The sequence below is a fragment of the Aphelocoma coerulescens genome, chromosome 2 (assembly GCF_041296385.1).
Source record: "Aphelocoma coerulescens isolate FSJ_1873_10779 chromosome 2, UR_Acoe_1.0, whole genome shotgun sequence".
Lineage (NCBI taxonomy): Eukaryota > Metazoa > Chordata > Aves > Passeriformes > Corvidae > Aphelocoma > Aphelocoma coerulescens.
The window spans coordinates 146,134,236-146,155,283 of record NC_091015.1 but is presented as its reverse complement, the minus strand read 5'-3'; the positions used below and the strand labels follow the sequence as shown (position 1 = coordinate 146,155,283).

Below are 21,048 nucleotides of genomic sequence, written 5' to 3'. Positions count from 1 at the left end.
CTAATACCCCAGAAGCATGGGAGCAAGTCTTGAGATTCAGAGGAGAAAATGGTAGACAAAGGTACACTGGGATAGGCCCCTTGGGTCTCATGGGACAACAAAAAATTCAAACCAGTGTTTTTAAAGAATATATGAAGAATGTGTTTTCCTGCCTGATGTGGCCTGCAGTCAGTACTGTCCTGCTGAGAAATCATAACCAAAGAAATAGCACCAACTGGTAACTGTGATTATTTGAAGATATTAGAAGGGATTTGAAAAGAAAAGAAAGCTTCATTCTAAAATCTTTTTACCATATTATTTTAGTAAGACTTCTATTTTTCCTTCCACAGGTGGCTTCAGCAATAAATTTATATAGTCAGAAGTATGCATCAGAAAATCCTATGTGCCTCATCCTAAGAACAAACTGAAAACTTCAGTAGTTTATTTTGAAGCTATTACATACTGAAGAAATCAGTTCAAAGTAACTTGAAAATATTTTCAAAAGGTTTGCAGATTAAAAGTTTTGAAGCAGTTAATTTGTGCTTTTTTCCAAGTTCAGACAGACAAGAAAGACAAAAAAAAAATTGTAATAGATGGAAAAAAACTAAATGCAAAGCCAACTCCAGTGACAAGTTTCTAATTATTATATATGAACTTAGTTTTTCTCTGTGACCACCACAGTAAATTAATATAGTTTATATTTCATGGATTAGAAAGAAGGAATATCTAAGGAAAAAAATGAATGGTAGCTCTCCTAGACTGCACACATTATATACCTTAAAAGGAAATCACTGATAAAATTTTATCAATGTACAGAAACCACAGTATGTTGAAAAAAAACACTCTTGTAAAGATACAGTGAATTTAAAACTATAAAATTCCCCCTGATGTCATCAATTACCTCTTATTCAGCTCTGTATACACTATGTGCTTGTCCTAACACTACTGGAACTGTGCACCTGACAAATCCTTGTTTTGTTGTTGTACCTATGTCTTATTTGTTTTTCAAAAAAAAAATGTACCTTCATTCATTTGCAAATTTATTTTATGAAACTATTATAAAAATTACTTCAAAGCATCTAAACATCAAAAGCAACATTGCTTATAGGATTTTCCCATAATTTAAAGGATGATTTCTTGGTGGGAAGGAAAATCAGTGCCACATTTAGCAGAATTTTCTCTACATCTAACCTTTCTATCTACGTATACTATTATTTTGTCACCTAATTGATGAAATTCTGAAATATTTTAAGTAAATTGGAAAAACTGGAATTGCCTTCAGTGAAACGATAGTGCACCCAACAACTATTATGTAAATACTATAAAATATACACATGAAAGACCACTACTACCGTGAAGATTCTGGTTAATTCCTGCCCTACTACTATCATAAATTTTTATTTTTAATTTCTTAGAGCATCATCACTGATATGTATTTGAAAATTTATTTATTAAACTATTTCCACTGCTTTGATAACTTCTTAAATTTATAAATACCACTTTCAGGTATTTGGCAGTTGACTGAGCCAACTATCAGACAATTTTAAATGAACTGCCATGTATCATTTATCTGTTACTTGCAGTAGTTTGGAAAGACTACTTTCCTACATAATTTTTGAATTATTTTTCCAATATATAAATAAATAATTTGGTATGTACTAGAGCTTTCTCTGGTACTTATTGATGCCCTTTGTTTCTTTGCTAGAGTTAATTACTCATGTTCATAATGCGACTTTCCATATGCATGACATATAATATTGATAAATGTACTTAACTACTAATAATTGTTACACTTGCTCTCATTTTTATGTACTACTTATCTTTATTTTAAAAACCAGATTGGAAATACGGTATTTGTACACAGTGTTGCGTATATGATGCTGACAGTTCTACAAAAGAGGAATTTTGTTTGTTTAAAATTAGTAATGATAGGAGAGAGATCATGAAAGCTTTATCATGCATGTGCTCTGGGATCTATTCCCAGGCTTAATAGTAGTATCCCTTGCAATCCTTAAAAAGCAACCTGACTACTCTGTCTTCATTTCCCTTTCTCTACCCACACTGCAGGCTCTTTACATGCATTTCTAAAGCCCTCATTCTCATGTGACATGCAATGTTTAAAAAAAAGATACTGCAATCACTACATGTTAGGTCACTTCTACATCCTCCCAATCATGCAACAGGGAAGTAGTTCTGTCTGCATAATCCCAGCTTCTCAAATGTGAGAACTAATTTTACAAGGCATTATCATAATGTAAATTAAATATAGTAATTACTATTACAGATGGTGACACTGAATACAAACTCAAATAAACCAAAAGAAGGTAGATTTAGATTAGATATAAAAAAGAAATTATTCACTACAAGAGTAGCAAGACACTGAACAGGTTGCACAGAGAAGTTGTGGATGCCCCATCCTTGAAAGTGCTCACAGCCAGGGTGGACTGGGCTCTGATCAACCTGGTCTAGTGAAGAGTCCCTGCCCTAATCTTTAAGGTCACACACAAACCCTTCTGAGAAACAGCACACTATTTCAATGCCAAATATTTATCTTAAATATAATAACTGAAAAAATAATTTCTGCAAATTTATAGGTAAACATTTTTTAAAATCTAATGCAAACTGATAACTTCTAAGAACGCCAACATACTGCTGTTCTACTTAAAACATTTAGCTTCTGTTTTCAGGTTGAAGTCTATGTAGCCCTAATTTCCTATTTCCCTGTAAGTCACTTGACAAATTATTGAGTTTAAACATATGTTAGAAAATTCTGTGAAGATATATAATCTGTCTTATTTCACAAACAAAAGCCATCTTTCAAATTTAAATATTTGGAATACAGTGATTCACATGACTGTCAGTATATGGCTATCCACCTGAAAATGTGAGTATGATTACCAGCAATATCAACAATGTTAAGATATGTTGAACACTGCTTTCTAAAAGTATTTTACTGTGTCTTACCTAAAGATCTGTATCTTACTGTATCCGACATAAGCAAACATTTTTACAAAGATAAATTAATAAAATTTACTACTATGAACCCGAAGAGGAATATTATTCTATTAATAATTAATTAATATTATTTAAAAAACATTAACTAATATAATTCAAAATGTAAACCTCTAAACACAGGAGAATTTCATCAATACTAAAAATTTTTATTATTATTCTAAACCAGTGCTTTACCTGAAGCAAAAGTTCCCTTCATGTCTTCAACTTGTTTTCCTGTTATAAGAGTTTAGATTTTTGGAAGACCACTTGGCAGTCCAGAAGTTCTGACCACAGCAACATATGTTGTCCAACTATATTTACCACATTTTATCCTATCGCTGTAGGCTGCAACTTGGAGATTATACAGATGAATTGTCAAGTATTTGAAGTCAGATGTGCACGGAAAGTCACAACTCACTCTAAGCACCTCTCTAAACATTTCAGTTTTGCTCAAACTGAGTTTCTAACTATTTACTTTCTTCTTAGTAACCATTTTACATAAAAGGCAGTTACAAATAGGACAGAGGTCCTCCTCTTTACAAGGTGTCAAAACAGAGAAGATAAGGGGCAACAGGTACAAGTTGCACTGGGAGAGATTTAATATTGATATAAGGAAGTTTTTACAGTAGGAATAATCATTAACCAGAACAGCCTCCTTAGAGTGCAGGCTTTCGAGAAGCAAATGAGCAGGGTGTTGGATAATGCCATCTGGGGTCCCTTTGCCATTCAAGTTTGGACCAGATGATCATTCAAGGTCATTTCCAACCTGGCCTTCCAGGCTCTATGATTCTGTGATTCTACTTTAACATCTTCAGTAAATACTACTACCTCATGGATCTCTATCTGATAATTTTATTTATTTATTATTAAAATAATACTCAATGTAATTCAATACCTTAATTGCACTTGTTATTCAACGGAAGTTCAAAGGAATATTTCATTCTTTACATAGATAAATCCATTTATGGATTACTTAGTTATTTAGGATGACTGAGCTACATTATGTTTCTGAATGAAAGTACTGTAAAAGTACTTAAAATGCTCTTTAAAGTATTCCTACAAACTAAAATTACCTCCGAGATGCAGCAAAACACTGAAAACAAATGGAAAAATGGGATTGTGGGATAGTGTATAAGCTATTTTTACAGTATGTTGACATCTTGAGGTCAGTAAGGATCTGAGTAGGATGAAATATTCCCAAATGACAGTAGGAATATGCTCCCTTTTTGTCCTCTTTTAGTCTTTCATGTAATAAGAAAAATACATCAGTGAGCACACAGCTTCCTTAAAAGTAACAACACACCCTTGTGAAAAAGCCTTTTACTTATATCTTCTTTATAAAGAAGGAATGATCCAAAAAATGGTTACCAGGAAAAGCAATGTTGACTAAATATAATTTCTGAGAGATGGTAGCATGTCTGAAGAATGACAGAGTGTCCCTGAAGTCTTGTTCAAAGACAGAAAGCAAATTAAGAGACTTTCACAATACAAGTCCATAAAAATTATTTACCTCTACACGGGAAGAAACAAAGAAGGTGACTTTAAAGCTTTGAAAAAACTTTGAAATAATCTCTTTAAGAGGGAGTCTTGGCATGGGAGAAGGCAAAGGCTCCATTAGAGAATAAAAAAAATCAAGATTGTGAGAACTTCTGTTTGGCATTATTCCCAGAGCAGAAAGCCACACACAAATAAATTCCTTACCATAGGCTTTATCCCAACCAGGGGGATTCTTTTCTCTCACTAGGATCTTTCCTTCAAATCTGGGTCTGACAAAATTCAAATGACTTTTTACTTTCTTAAATGGTTTAAATTACATCATCCGTTTAAAACAAACAAAAGACTTCGGTTAAATTTATCTTCTCTCTGTCACTATGATTAGCAAATTAGATCATTCCTACTGAAAGTTACTAGGAAAAACACATATACCTTTCTCTCTTTCTTTTAAACTTTTTTTCTTTTCATTTGGCAGCACCTCTGCTATGACTTTCAATACTAAAAACTACAATTTTATTTCCATTGCCATGACTTAGGGCAAAATACAGAAGGAAGAAGAGTCCAATGTAAGTGGCAGACCAAAGGGAGAAGAAACACAATGTTATAAATCCTAACAAATTTCAAATGCAGTAGCAGGACTAGTTCTTGAATGTGATTTTGACTTAATTTTTCATGCCGTTTAAATTGTTTATATTTCAGCAGTAAGTACACAGAAAAGAGAATAATTTTCTCAGAAAATGCTGTCACAAAAGCAATGGAACAATTGTTGCATCTCTCTCTCTTCATCTTAGAATGAATACAAGCAAGAATTCTTTCTAAAGAATACATTTTGAGAATACAACAATGAACTAACATTGGTAACTAACTGTACACCAATGCCCTGGTTTTGTCTGGGATAGACTAACTTTCTTTATAGTAGTTGGTATGGTACTGTTCTGGATTTGTGCTGAAAACTGTGGATAGTATGGGTATGTTCTAGTTATTGCTGGACAGTGCTTAAGGTGTTTCCTGCTTCTCACACTGCTCCACCAGCAAGGAAAGTGAGGGTTCACGAGGAGTTGGGAAGGGACACAGCCTGGACAGCTGACCCCAAATAACCAAAGAAAACAACCAAACAGAAAGGCTGGAACACCTGCCTACTGACAGGAAGTAGCAAATTAATTTGTTGTTTTGCTTTTGCTTGCAACTGCAGCTTTTACTTTACCTATTAAGCTGTATTTATCTCAAACCCTAAGCTTTCTCACTTTTGACCTTCTGATTCTCTCCTCCAGGCCACCAGAGAGGAGGAGTGAGGGGCTGTGTGCAGCCAGAGCTGCTGGCTGGACATATACCACAAATACTGGCATTTCCATGAAATCTGAAATTTGGGTTGTGAGCCTAGCTCTCATCGAAGTCCTTAAAACAAACCTGGAACCCAAGGCTCAAGATGGTTCAGAATATTTGCCTCACCTATTTCCAGTACACAAGTTTTCATATAAATATATATAGAACAAGATTTTTACATCACTATTTCTTCAGAACACTGCTGCAAGTCCATTTTCCATTTATTCTGATCATTTCTAAGGGCTCTATTAAAAAACAAAACACAGTAAAAAATATTGAACATAAGCAACTTGTTTTCACTTCCTAGGTCCTTATCAGCTTATCTCCTCCTTTCATTTCTCAATCAGTTGCAGAATGTTAAAAGCTAAATCTTCCCTTGAGCTGGTCTACAACTCAAACCCCTATCAAATATTAGCTTTTCAAATAAGAACTACTGTACTTTTCCTCAACCTTTACAATTTTTTTCTTCAAATCTCTACAAAATGCTTGCTACAATTCCTAAGTCACAACACAGAACACAACTGTTGCCTATCAGGATGACCATTAAAGTCTCATTCTTTTCTTTCGACAGTTTGCCATACTTATGAATTTCTTTTCTCATTTTATATTGAATCATAGAATATCCCAAGTTGGGAGGGACCCATAAGGATCACTGAGTTCAACTCCCTGCTCCTTGCTGGACTACCTAAGATTAAATCATACGACTAAAAGCATTGTATGGATGCATCCAGAACTCTGACAGGCTTAGTGCCATGATTACTTTCCTGTGAAGCTTGTTCCAGTGACCAACCACCCTCTCAGTGAAGAATGTTTAACTAATGTCCAGTTTGAATGTTACACGCAAGACCTTGGTGGGATGAGGAGTTTTTCCTAACCTGTCTCCATTCGGTCTTGGAATTCATGATTTACTGTCACTTCCTGTTGTGTCAAAATCATTGGCTACACCATAATTTGAATAAGAAAACCACTGAAGGTAAAAATTGAACTTTTGAATTATTTTAGTTTCAAATATACAAAACATATCACAGAAGTAGCTCTTTGATGATGAGTTCCATGTTGATTTCCATGGGGCCAACCTTGTAAGTAAGATAGCTAGACATCAATAATACATAACAACATTCTGCTAAAAAAGCAGTACAAAATCAGACATTTTCAAAGTAAAATGAAGATAATTTTTATAACATTTAGAAATGGAAACAAAAGAGTTAGGTTTTTTGAGCTTATCACGTTACCTTCTTCCAGGATGGGTCTCAGCACAACAAATGGGATTTCTTGCAATGGTTCCATGTGTTTGTGTCCAGCACTCATAATCTTTATCTGGGGCAAGCAGATGACAAGTGTGCCAGGCATACTGGCCTGCCCATGGTACCAGTTTCGCACAGTCCCAGGAATGTCACCTGACACAATAGTACTTGGAGAAGGCAGGCTGTCGTTTGGAAGGAATACACAACAAGACTGCACTTCAAGCTGAAAAGACAAAGCCAAGAAAGATTCTCAGAAACAGATTATTTTCCCCCTCACTGTGGAGTATACACCTTGGTACAAAATCTGAAGTTATTAATGCCTAACAGTTGACTGAAAATAGTCTAAACTTTTAGTTGAATTAAGAGAAAAGATGAAGCAAAATGCTGGAAAATAATATTTGCTCTTAAATTATGATTATAGGAGGGGAGAAAGAAGAAGGATGTTTTTGCTGTGTAAATTCATCAGAAAGGTGTTGCCATGTAAAGGGAACACACATATATCTACATTTCAACAGATTTTTACAAAGTGCAATTGAGTCAGAAAATGTTCTGTACGAGAAAGCCCTCCACTTTTTGCTGTTCATTAGCTTTTGTTAACAACAGCTAAGTCTCTAGAACTAGTCAAAATTTTATATGCTGTTATTTTCTATAAAGAACTGTTTCAGGGAAAATTCTGCCTTTACTTAATAGTCAACAGTATTGAGCAAGTACAAAAAAGTTAATCATTAGAAAAAATAGGAAAAACACAAATGAGAGAAAAACTGACTGAGTTTTAAACAGAGAGGTGTATACATAAACAAAGAGATAGTAATAAAGTTGACAAAGTTTATACAGCTTTTATCCACTTTTCAATGCAAATAAGAAGCAGCACATATGGTTTCATACAAAATCTTTTTTTTTTCTTTACTTTCAATGTTGTTACCCTGAAACATGTCTGACCATTTTGACATCTTCTTAGGGGCTTCTAGAGAGGCTGAGCAAGTCCAAACCAAGAACTCAACTCATCGCATCTTGTTAATTCAGAGGTGATGTAAGCTACGGACTGTTAGTCTTCCTTGGCTCTTACATGTGCCATTCTGGCACCTGGATATCGAAAGGCTCCAACAGCCTGCACACTTGAATGCTTTGTTAAGCAAATACAAGCTGTGATTCAGTTCATTTCTTCACATTGCTTGGAAAAGCCTAGCATAAAAATTGTTGGACAAGATATTATTTGTAGCTGTGATAAAAACATTTGTTTGCTGCAAACTTACATAACACTCTTTCGATTTGACATCGTTTAAGACAGCTTAAAAGCAATAACCAAGATTTGTACTTCATACTCTTCCCTGGAGGCTATTAGGCCTTCAAGACCACAGTAGTGATTTGTAATAGAGCTAGAATTCCATGGCACTGTAAGTACTTTGCCAGCCTAGTGAGTACACAGATATTCATCTTTCTTTCAGCATTTTTGTGCCCTTTTGCTTAGACAACCTGACAAGAATTCACTACAGAAAAATATAAGTAGAATTTTGCAAAAATAAATACATTGGTTCACGAAGTCTGTGTTTGTTTCTGGACTTAGAACTGTTTGAGTTGTAAAATGAAGCTAATTACATCTTTGATAAGTAGTTTATTGATCCAAAGTTGCAGAGTGTACTTTATTTATACTGGATGAAAAGCTAGGGTGTATTGTTACAGATGTAATAGATTTGGATTTTTTTTAATGGAAAATTAGTCTTTGTGTCAATTTGCAAAGATTTTTACACTGTCACATTAGATAGTTTTCTGGTCTATTAGTAATAGGTTGCAGGTCAAGCCATTGTGAAATAATGATAAATAGATGACAAAAGAACTTATGATCAGTATAATTATTGTTTTATCCCTGCATTTGCTGAGTAAACAGTTTATAAAAAATCACCCATTCTTCATACACACACACATATATATACATATCTATAATGATTAACATCAAATGCTGCCTGGATATACGAACCATGTGGTAATAATAATCCAAAAATTCCACCAACGTAAAGAGATACTATACTTCGCATTACCAGCAGCAGGATCTAGAGGACATGTTTTACAAAGCACTCTCAAGAAGAGATCTCAATACTCAGTGGAGTTCTTGCACTTCGTTTACAGGTCACTACAGCTTTGTACCAAAGAAAAGTTCTTTGGATCACATTTGGTTTATTTTACTTTGCTGTATCAAGAATACTGAAGTAGAATCACAACAGTTTCACCCCTTTTAATTCCTGATAGAAATTCTTTTTTTACACAAGCAACTCTTTGTTATTCATTTTCAAGCAACTGAATGGGACTTGGATCATGAATTTTGGTGGGCTTTAAATGATAGCATCAGGCCTCCATATGTGTGATGGATACACTCAGACTCCTTAACCAGACCAACAGTAGCTCCGTACAAGCTCCAAATGAGGTAAAGGCCTGAGCTGTAGCCAGGTCAAGAACTCCTCCAGGAAACCCTCAAAGAGCAGAGTGACCCAATGAGCATCATGCCTGATCATGTTAAAACATAACACCTGAATGTGTTTTTTCCAAGACTCAGTTATCAAGGAACAAAGAAAGCTGTGGGTACAAGGAGTCTCTTGCATGCCCTTCCCATTGCATGCAATTTGACTACAAGCCAATGACAGCCTAAGTGATCTGCCTTTGAGCTCTCCCTGCCAGGCAGGATGGCTGCACAGCAGTGATCCCCCCTTGAGCTGGGACACCATTCAAGGTTGCTCCGAGTGGCAGAGAGGCCTTTCTACTAGCAACAGATCTCTGGATGAGTTCAATTCAAGCTTTCTCTAAATTGCAACTAGACTGCACACCAGTGACTCTCCCCTTGAGCTGGGATGCCTTCCAGTGTTTGGGATTCCTTATCTGAGACTGAGTGTTCCTTCCGTAACCCAAGGCAGAGAGATCCCTTATTTGCAATAGAACATCAGAAAGCTGCTGATAGCATGCTAAAATAAAACTAATGAAATCCATGTTAGGTAATTCCTTTAGATAGACTGTTGTCAAAGTTGAGACTAAGATTGGACCTAAGCTCCATCAGCAGTTTAGAAAGCAAGGGGATCTACTCTGAACCTCATGACTCAATGGAAGGACTTCCTTACGCTTTGTATTTCTTCTGTTAGATACAAACTGTTGTCCAGATCAGATCCAGCTGCACCTAAGCATCAGGGGTTTGGCAAGCAAGGAAGTCCAGTCTGAATTTCATGACTCAGTGTTTGGGTTACCTTATCCTTTTCCATCTTCGGCCTCCATGTAAATAATGACAAATTTATTCTAATTCCATTTTCCCTTGTATGTTTCAACCATGTAGTAAATGATAGAGCAAACCTTGCTATTGAACTTTACCAAGTTACACCTTTATGACTTCATGTTAAAATCACCTTTGCTAATGCCTTTGATTATGATTCTTTAAGTTACTCTAAATCACTCATTCATGACAAATTGGTGCAGTCAGCAGGATCCTAAATCCGATTCACTAAAAATTGACAATATGTAATATTACAGAGTTGCTTACAGATACAGTTTGCTTACCTGTGTTTCATTTAAAGTTTTATATGAATAACAAATTTTGCAAAACATTACTGCAGGATTTCAAAGCCGAACACAATGAATATATGGCAAAAGTCCCCATTTTAGAGCAAATTATGCAATTATTATAATCACACAAGAAATTACCAAGTCAAATGCACAAGGGCCCAATAAGTGCAAAACTGAGTTGCACCTTTTGAACTTCTTGGAGGCAGCTTCACAACTACCAACTTCAATGGAATTTATGTACATTTAATTCACAGAATCCGGAAATTTGCCTATTCACAAGTTCCAGGGAAGGAATGGAAGAGCACACCTAAAATGATGGAATTATATGCTGGACAAAAGTGAGAATGTGCGCTACAGATTGCTTCACCAATCGGAAAGTGTTTCAAAATATATGTAATCCAAATTCTTAAAATTAAACTACATCAATAGTATATATTAAAGCTATCATATAAATCTTTTTACACTTTTTAAATAACCGTTAAACTGTGTGCCTAAAATTGTGAATTTAATGTAAGATGTGACTGATTTATGTAACTGAATATAAATCTGCAGCAGTAAATCCTGCATTAATGTAAGGATCTGACAATCCAAGGGAAAGAAAATGAAGTAATCTGCCAGTAAGAAGTCCTCAAGCTGAGGGTCAGATCCTGTTCATGGAAACCATCTGGTTGGGACCCTCCAAGCCACACCAAACACAAATGATCTTTTAAAAAAATATCCTATTCATTAATGCTTCGCAGCTGCACTGAGTGTTACTTCATTTTTCCATGGCAACATCCTTTCTGTTTCAAGGATCTGATTTCAGTTTTGGTAGCAACATGTTCGTTTGCCAATACTGAACACATTCATGTGTTAAAGAGAACGAATTATTACATTCTTGAAACAGGATCACCCCCTATTTTCATTTCTATTCTGTCAAGGCCTATACGTGCTAAATAATGTACACTAATGATAAACCAATGAAGCAAGCACTATTTTCCCTTCTACTTGTAAAACATTAGGTAAAGCATAACTCTACACGCTACACTTTTACAAACATATAAGCCTAAAAATGTCCAATGACTCTTGTATATAAAAAGGAAAAGATTAAGTTACTGGAGTATTTTTAATTCTTATTTTATGAAAAGGAATGTTGTTCCTTAGAGAGGAGAGTTAAATAAATACTGCTGAAAAATTAAGTCTTCCTAACTGAGGAGGGTAGGTTGGAGGGAAGAAAACAAAACAAGTGACTCCCCACAAGTGCAATGAAGAGGGACAGATTGTTCAAGCCTTTCATGATAGTGATACCATAAGGACATTCCCTTTCATAACCCACATTTTATGGCTACAAAAATCAATTAGAGGCACTGAAGACTTGCTACAAGGTGACACTTGCATATGGGTATCTCTCCTGGGAAGTTGCCTCTCTCTGCATTAGTCAGCAACCCTCATACGCTCTCAGCAGAAAGGTAACATGTTTTTCTGGGTACAGACTTGCACTGACTCCCCAAACTGCAAAGAACCACTGCTTACACATCTCATGTGCAGGTTCTGGTGCACCCAGTATTATAAGACCATAGCTCAGCCGCCAACATCCAAATTCGTTCTGCATTTAGACCATCTGCAGTTGAGCCAGACATGCAGTGTTTTTTACAATCTTAAAGGGAAGAACAGAAATTCATGTCTTGAAGGTAGGCAAAACTAAAAATGTTATAAATGGAAAGCAGAACACAAAAGAACTAAGAGAGCAGGCTACCTGTACATAAAAATGACCATAATAAGGATCAGATACATTTTCTTTGACCACTTAAAACACAGTGTCATTGTGCTTCATAGTATTCCTGTTCTTTTCTAAGAAAGCTTTTAAACCTTTTAAAAAGGTTTTATTTAGTTACAGAAAACTCAAATTATTGCTGGTTTGTGGTAAGTAACCAACTTAAGAAATAATCCTATCTCATAATTGACAAATAACTGCTGAGAGCTGAAACTGCTAAATTACAAGTCACAGAATCTCTTCCTGACCCCTGGATAACAACGTAGTTCAAAGAACAGGAAGTCTTATCAATTCTGTCCTTCCCTTCCTCGCCTTTCAGTGTTTCACTTGGTTAGAAATTTTTACAAGTTATATGTGTTAAAGAAACTAAAATTTTCAATAGTTTCAGGTAAAGGATTTATTTTTTTTCAAAAAAATTCAGGAATATTTGAAGGCATATGACATACCTAAGTTTTATATATAACAATTACATTCTTATGTGGTTGGCACTTGTTGCAACATTACTCATTAAATAATTTACTTTTAATACAGATCCTTCATTGTTCTCAATGGAATTCAGCATTAACAGCCAATTAAAAAGAATTGTGTTTATACTGCTTCACAACTTTAGCAACTATTAGTATGAAGAACATGTGAAAAATGAGTATTACCCTCCTACACAGTGTAACTGCCAAAAAGACTTCAAGGCTGCATATAAAATCCTACAACAACTAAATAATAAACCAACATTTTTTAATTAAATATGAAAGTCTTTTCCCTTAAATACTAATAGGTTACCACAACTCCAGTGCAAAAAATCTTCATGCAATATTCTATCAGAAGCAAGCCAGGGCTAGGCCTAAGCAAATACCAACTTTGGATCCAAAATAAACTTTCCAGTTACTTTGGTTCCAAACACATTTACTTACTCTAAGTTCCACTAAAAGAATAATCCGTTGATGATTTTAAGTTACAAAGTTCAGTTTTATCTGATGACAACTACAGACTTTTCTGTCCTACAATCATGTTACTAAAAGATCCAGGAACATGAAAATTAGCTTTAGAAAAAAAGCCACAGAGTCTAAGTGCTCCAGCATTTAACCAGACAAATTATTCTAGAAATTTCCCTTTTTCATGCCAAATAATAATACAGAAAATCTGTATGAATTTAACATTCAAATATAGTTATATAATTTTAATAAAATGTACATTATATATAATAAAATAAATATAACACACTTGAATTTCAAAACAGAGTCATGATACTCATTTTCTTACCCTCTATATATTGCCTTGCACAGATTTCCCATTTTGGATGGTATTGAAAGAAACAAGCTATATATATGTCATTTGTGTCTTGAAAAACATATTTAAATAAATTAGACATAGGGACTTCTAGTAGTAATAAAAAGAACAGGAAACATATCTATAAATCCTTCATATTTCACAAGGAGGGACTATTGCACATTTATGTGGAAGAACATACTTGAGCTTTCCTGTAGTGCTTCCTTGGAGTCTGTTGAAATGTTTTGCTGATAACATGTAATAGACTTCGGGGAAGATACTGGCAAACACTTTACAAAGTACAATTAAAGCATAAGGATGAAACAAAGTGTGTAAGCTATTGTATGAATTCATAGGGGTGTTTAATTTCAACACAGAGAAAAACTAAAATTATCATTTCATGGTCATAATCATGAAAATAGAAACCATGAGTACTCCACCAAAAAAAACCTGTAATAAGTAAATAAATCTAGAACTTCAAGCACCAGATAAAAGTACCCATACCTCTGCCAGTGTGAGCTCTATTTTGTATGTTAGGTCAGAGAAGCAATATATTTACAAATTACTCTTTGAGAAAACCCATGCCTATCGCTGCCACCAGTCTTCATCTCCACAGAAAGAAACACTACCTTTTTTTCCTATCTAGTAACACACAAACTTCATGGTTGGCATTTTAACCATTCTTCAAAACATTTGTTGCTCACAAAAAAGAGTATCATGAGAACCATATGAGCCAAGTATCATAGTCCTGATTCAGTTTTCCCCCTTTGTTATATTAATATTTTTGACTCAAACTATAAGCCTCATTTATATAGGGAGTCTCACTGTGCTAAGTGCCACCCAGACACATAACCAAAATACACTGCTTCCTTCAAATAGATTACAAATTCTCTCTCTTATCTAGACATTTTAATCTACAGTGGTGAGAATATTAAGAAAGAAAGGAAAACAAGCAAAATACTCATGAAACAATGATGAAAGAGAAGGCTGAAAACTAAATAGATTTAATGGAAAGCATCTCCTCAACTTCACTGTGTTCTGCAATCAGGTGACAAGTCTAAAGTTCTTGCTCAGGCAAAACTTTCAAACTTTCTAAAACTGTGAATTTTAAGTACTTTTTACATAAAAGAGGGGTGGATAGACATATTCTGGGATAAGCCTGTATATTATTAAATATATTTCTTGATAGCAAGAAGGAACAGGCATTCAACAATTACTTTCTGTAATAAAGACAAAAAACTTGCCAAAAGTTGAAATAAAGACAATTTTTTGGCATTTTGTGATTTAATTAAAAAAAAAAAAAAAAAAAAAAAGAAATTGCTACTATATCCTGATGTACCATAAAATACTGATCTCATAGAATGTATGGTTCAAGAGGCACAGGTTATAGTAATTCTAAATTAGGATAATTTCTCAATAAGCACTTGGTAAGTACTGGGAACAACACAGTCCTGATTTTAGCACTTCTAAACCATCTAGTATTTGTTCTTGCAATTTTAACACTGGACTCCTAACGTGGCATCTATACTGCTGCACGAAAACTCTGCTTTCACTAATCAGCAGCTACAATCTAGAGCAGTATAAATCAAAATGCTTTCATCCAAGCAGCCATCTACTTGTCCTTCATGAAAAAGTAGGAAAGTAAGCTGCTGAGCCTTCACAGTGTAACATATTTATCATATTTATCATATGCACTTTCCTCAGATAGTTTTAGAAAAGAAAGCATTCTGCAAAACTGACTGCTGGTTTTTAAATACAGAAAAGTGTGACAAGCAATTTTTATTCATATAATTTTTGAAGGATCTTTCCCTTTAAGTACAAAACAGTATTTCAAAACCTAATATTTAAACCCAAAGTATTCTTTGCTTAATTTACCCAAAATCTTATTTTATTTTTCATTCTCTCAGACTTTGAAACTACTGAAATAAGACAATAAAACTTGGGAGCTCCTTTAAAATCCCTCTAATAAAAAGCACTAGGATGCATAAAAAGTATCATAAAGTTTGGAAACACATAGGGGTTTTTTCCCTTCCTTTTCATCTTACCTGAAGTGTAAGGCACTTAACTGCATTCCATACTATTCCAATAAATTCCTTCATTCTTTCCTCAGGACTTCTGCAGCTTTCAGATGAGTTCAGCATGGTTTTCATAGGGAGTGACAAAGGACGAGATTCTAATGCAAACAAAAACACTCAGTTACAAAAAGAACATCTAAGTAAATAACATACTTACTGATAGCAAAGAAAAACAGTTACTTTACATTCTAAAAGAGTCTTTCTCTCACTGTGTATATCTCACTATGCACATAATAATAATGTGTCTGTAATTTGTTTTAAACTTGTCGCTACAACTGTACCAGTTAAGCCTTGTGAGAAATACAAACCAATAAAATTAAATGCTCCAACTTTTTAAACATGAACTGCTAAGAAAATAATATGAAGAATGTTTGACTTAACCAAATTAAGACAGTTTTCAAAGTGTGATAACCTATTTGATGATGCAATCGAAATCCAAGGGGTTTTCACATACATTGCTGCCAGTGTCATCTAAGGTTTCACCTTTCTAAAATTGTAAGAAATTACAGACCACATTAAATAACAGCCTTTAATTTGTTTTCTTTGAAAAATTCCATTAAAAAACTTGAGTATGCTTCCAAAAAAAGGCATAAAAATTAAACTATTTTCTTACTTTGTCAAATTTTAAGGTAATAAAGTATGAAATATTTCAGCAAAATTCAATGTTTTCTAATAAAAAGAGACATTTCCTTAAATAGTTAGTTATTTAATAACATGAACATGAAAAGATTTTAAATAACACAAACATTAAATTAAATATAAACACACTAGAACTTCAAAAGAGGACTGTGAGTGGTGCATAGTTCCTTCTGACATGTTTTACAGAGTATCCTTCTCCTTGTATTTTGGGATACCCACCGAATTATTGTCAGCTTATTTAACACTTCTAGTTTTGGCCTACATGTTGTCAAGCTGACAAAACTGCAGGAATAAATTATGAAGACTTCATTACTTAAATTTAAACTAAATTGAAATCAGTGTGTGATGATTTATGTCTACCAATTTTACAGCTAGGAGAAATATGTGGCATGAAAATTACAGAAAAATTCTTAAGACAAAATTATGCTATCAATTGAACTAAGGTAAGCAAAAATGTATGCTCTTTGATATGCATCACTGGTTCTTCAGTAAGGCAATGGAACATGCGAAGATTTAAAACTGAAACATCTAAGAAGTGAATTTCTGCCAAGAATATGCAATGTTAATGTCACTGGAAGAATTAATTTGTGCCATTTTCCCCCTCAAGGCTAGAGTTCAGTAACATTATCAGAAAAAAAATCCCTCAAAAATAGTATTTTTAATCATCTTAAAGAGAAATGGTCGCTTTATTAAACTGATGCAGAATCCAAAGACTCAGAAAGAGAGGTGGTCAAGAGAGTGAAAGAGGATTTTTATGGCTGTAGTATAATTATTCCTCTCAGAGATTCCTGGCTCCAATTAGGGATATGTTAGAAGGATAAGGAATGAAAACTGGATTGTGAGAGTGTAAAAAGCATGACATTTCAGGACTGTTTGTTGTCAGCTGTTCTGGAGAGACAAACATGTAAATTGTCCATCTGGAGAAGCAGCGTGCAATAGCTGTTTTATAACATCTTCTCACACAGACAGTTTTATGCCATGCAGTATGTCTTCCATCCACATTATGAATGGATTAAGTTAGAACAAAGAGATTAATCAAGAAATAGCTGTTCTCCTTTAACTTATTACCCCACCTCAATTCACATCATATTCTTTGTAGTCAGGCCCTACACTACACATACACTACAAGGTAAAAATTAGGAACACCTTGAGCACCAAGAAATATTAAAATAAGAGTCATTGAAGCATAGAACTCTACAACACAAGGGTGGGTAAGGGTGAGAATGGCATACGAAGTCACTCTGAGACTCTGGGAATTTCACAGGTAGGATACTTCAGTTCAGGATCAGTAGATAAACACAATGTAAACCTATGTATTCTACAATCCATTCAGCAGGGATTCTCAACATCCTACATCGCTTAACAAGCACATCCCTCATGAGTGGGATTTAAAGCTAGGTTTTGTTCCAATCTCCTATATTTTATTTGCAGGAAAACAAACAATGCTAATTCTCACTCAGTTAGTGTAATAGCCAGAAAAAATAATCTGTGAATTAAAAGTAAAATTAGCTCACTGAAGTACCTCCTGTTTTTCTTCATAAACGTGTAATTCAAACTTGCAAAATTCCAGAAATATCCATGATAAAATCCAGCTTCACTATAACCCCTCATGCTCAACCAAGAGACCAAAAAAACGAAAGTCTCAAAATCCAGGAGACAGATAAGGAACCATTCAACCATATATCATAGAAAATAGAAAAGGAATAAAAAGTATATCAGAGTGGAAGGAAGAAACAAGCAACCAAGTAACTCCTGAAGAGAAAAAAAAAAAAAGCAGTACATTTTTTTCCTGTACTGTAAATCCCAGAGTTTTGCCTGAAGGGATGCTGGGAAAGAAGTGTCTTAATTCCCTGTCAGGCAAGGACATCAGGAAATGACACTTGATAAGACACTGTCAGGTGTGGCTACCATGAGTGTTTGGCTAGTCCTCTACAGTAGACATGTAGACTGGATCAGCCTCATCTGTCTCAGCATGAAGGTATTTTCCTAAAATAATTATGCTACTTAGCTACTACTGAACTGAAAACCTCAAAACATTTCCTGGCAATGTAATCAGTCTTGTGTTGAACCCAGGTGCCAGTCAGCAATAGCTAGATAAAACATACGATTCGTATGAAACACTTCCAAATTGATGAGGGGAAAAAACCCACCAGAGTAGGGACTGCTTCAGGTTACACCAGCTGAATTTTTAAGAAAACCAGTGTACAGGAACATTTTAGTCCTTTATTATTTAATTCATATTTTTGCAAACATATACACCACATCAATCACACAGAAGCTTCCACGCTTACCAATTTCAGAACACATTGATAATGAACAGACTTTTTCAAAAAATAGTACTCATTGAAGGAGCAGTTTTCATAACTCATTTCACAATTTCTGGTTAAAGTACAAAGGGAGTTCCAAGGGGTAATCCTGCAAAATTAATTATTAAAGTAGTCACTTTGTAGGAGATTCCACCAAGCAAGACTTAGAGGTATAAATTCTAGTTAAAGGTGTCTTTCTTATACAGACATGTCTCCTTCTTTGTGTTTTTTAGCCTACTGGGAATGAGTTCTTTTAGAAGTCTGATCCAGAAAATACATAAGTTTTGAAAATAAAAATAACTTTTGTGAAAATGACACTACTCTGTGCTATTAATACAGTGACTTAAGCAATAGAAAAAGGGAAAAGAAAACTGATGTGCGATTTGGGACAAATGGACGTTTCCTCAAATAATTCAATGCAGAAAAAACCACACCTCAGAGACTTCCATTACTGGGTTGAGGACTCCTGATAATCTGTAGTCAGTGATGGTCTCATGCTTTCATCTCCTTACAGCTAGCAATTGAACTAAAGGGGGGTGCCTTATTCCTGATTTCTATGTGGTACAGACCTATCAGGTCTCAATTTCTCTGGCACAAGATGGACTCATTTCTCCAGTCCCACTGTGTGCCTCATGTGATACCTCATGCATTAAGAAGGCAGAAGCTTCTTTCTGGCTGGAAAAGGTTATCCTGCTGCAGGCAAACCCACACTTTCACTGATGCTCAAAAGCTCAGAGTGCTCCTACTTCAGGACAGGTCACAGACAGACACCCAGGCAGCAGGACTCTCTCCTCCATCACATTTCATGACTGTACCCAAAATGTGTCTGTCCCATGACCTCAGCAAGCTGGGCAAGCTTTCCTTCCAACATCACATCATCTGTCATACAGCTTCTCACACACCAGAAGGGAGCTAAGCTGAGGAAAATGCTGGTGCAATCTGACCACAGTTACCAAGAGGCCATCACAGCAAAACACATTAAAGGAAAAAAGCAATCCAAAGAAAGTGCACTCTTACTACATGGCTCTTTTTCTAGAAAGATTTTTCTTCTACTAAAATTGGAAGCAGTCTGCAGAGTCAAAGTACTCATTGGGATTTCTCTAGCAGGTACTCAGTTTCATGCATTAGATATGTCTTTCCATACAAAAACAAACTAAAAAATACTAAAGTGTTTGCAACAAATGCAACACCCTAAGGAACTGATCACGGGGTCTAAAGGACTAGAAATGAGATCAAAATACAGTGGAGGAGAAAATTCAAACTTTATAAAACCCCCCAAAAATCAAAATGGCCTACAGATACATACATACATATATATATATATATATATTTTTTTTTTTTTTTTTACAGATGATGAATTGTTTTCCTCATATGTAAAAAAACCCCAAAATTACTCCCCTAATTAATCCCCAAACAGCCACCACCTTCTAAAGACCTGCAACTTTTTGTAAATCAGCAGGTTTTTGGTTTTGTGTATAATACTATATAAAAGTAAAAATTCAGTGAAACTTGCTACATAAAAGCTTGTTTGTCCATACGTTTGCCTTCCAATTTTCCTCACAAGTCCCTATATTTTTATACTTGCGACACAATAGAACTAAACATATGTGTTTATAAAGATATTTGAAGGCATTACAAATCATCCACACTTTTGTGTAAGTATATATGACAGCCAAAGTTCTGTTCCAAATATAATACACTTCCATTAAATAATTTTATTCTGTGATTTAATATTAAAAAATTTTACATATACAAGGAATTGCAAAAGCACAGAGGAATATCTTGTTAAAATACTTCCTATCTTAATGCACTATTTTTCCCACCATTCAATTTCAAAGCAGCAGCTCACTGAAACCATGCTGAGAAGCTCAAACCTGCATTTACCAATATTTTCTGAACCATCAGTACCATTCAGAAGTCTTTCACAAATATTCACATTTTATTTTTGAGGTGTCTTAAGACAAGTTATTCCCCACACTTCCATTCCTGGATGAATGATACTTGAATTATTTATATAAATGGTATTTTTTTTCCTAAGAATCGACTATGGTAATTACTTTTTGAAGTTTGCACTCTCCATCAGAATGCTTGAGAATAAAAGCAGTACTTAAATGACAGCAGGAAGTCCTTTTAAGCTTATAAAAATATGCAATATATTTGCCAGCATACTGAGTAGTCTTTGCATAAATAATTTCTTTACTGGCCTTTGAGCATTCTTGAATTCTACTTTACTAACACTGCAGATAACACATTACTTTTATCAAGATAATAACTGAGCCACACAGTCCCTGGCAAAGCATGAGAGTGAATCCCTTACATGCAGGACAATGGCAGCAGAGAGGTATGAATTTGTATGGTCACCCAATGAGTTAACAGCAGAGTAAGTGTTAAAACACAGAGGCTTTTAACATGTGTCAATAAACAAAGACAAATGTGAT

The 21,048-nt window shown here is 34.7% G+C and overlaps 1 protein-coding gene across 12 annotated transcripts in view; it reads right to left on the bottom strand.

The window, feature by feature from the left end:
- Window positions 1-21,048, bottom strand: part of VPS13B (vacuolar protein sorting 13 homolog B) — a 434,575-nt gene that overhangs the window by 200,537 nt on the left and 212,990 nt on the right. For all 12 annotated transcript variants that reach the window (XM_069005219.1, XM_069005215.1, XM_069005221.1 and 9 more), the window contains 2 exons: window positions 15,636-15,763; window positions 7,023-7,257 (listed from right to left, as the gene is read on the bottom strand). In XM_069005219.1, the coding sequence (XP_068861320.1) occupies window positions 7,023-7,257; window positions 15,636-15,763 (363 nt within the window). The remainder of the gene's footprint in view (window positions 1-7,022; window positions 7,258-15,635; window positions 15,764-21,048) is intronic.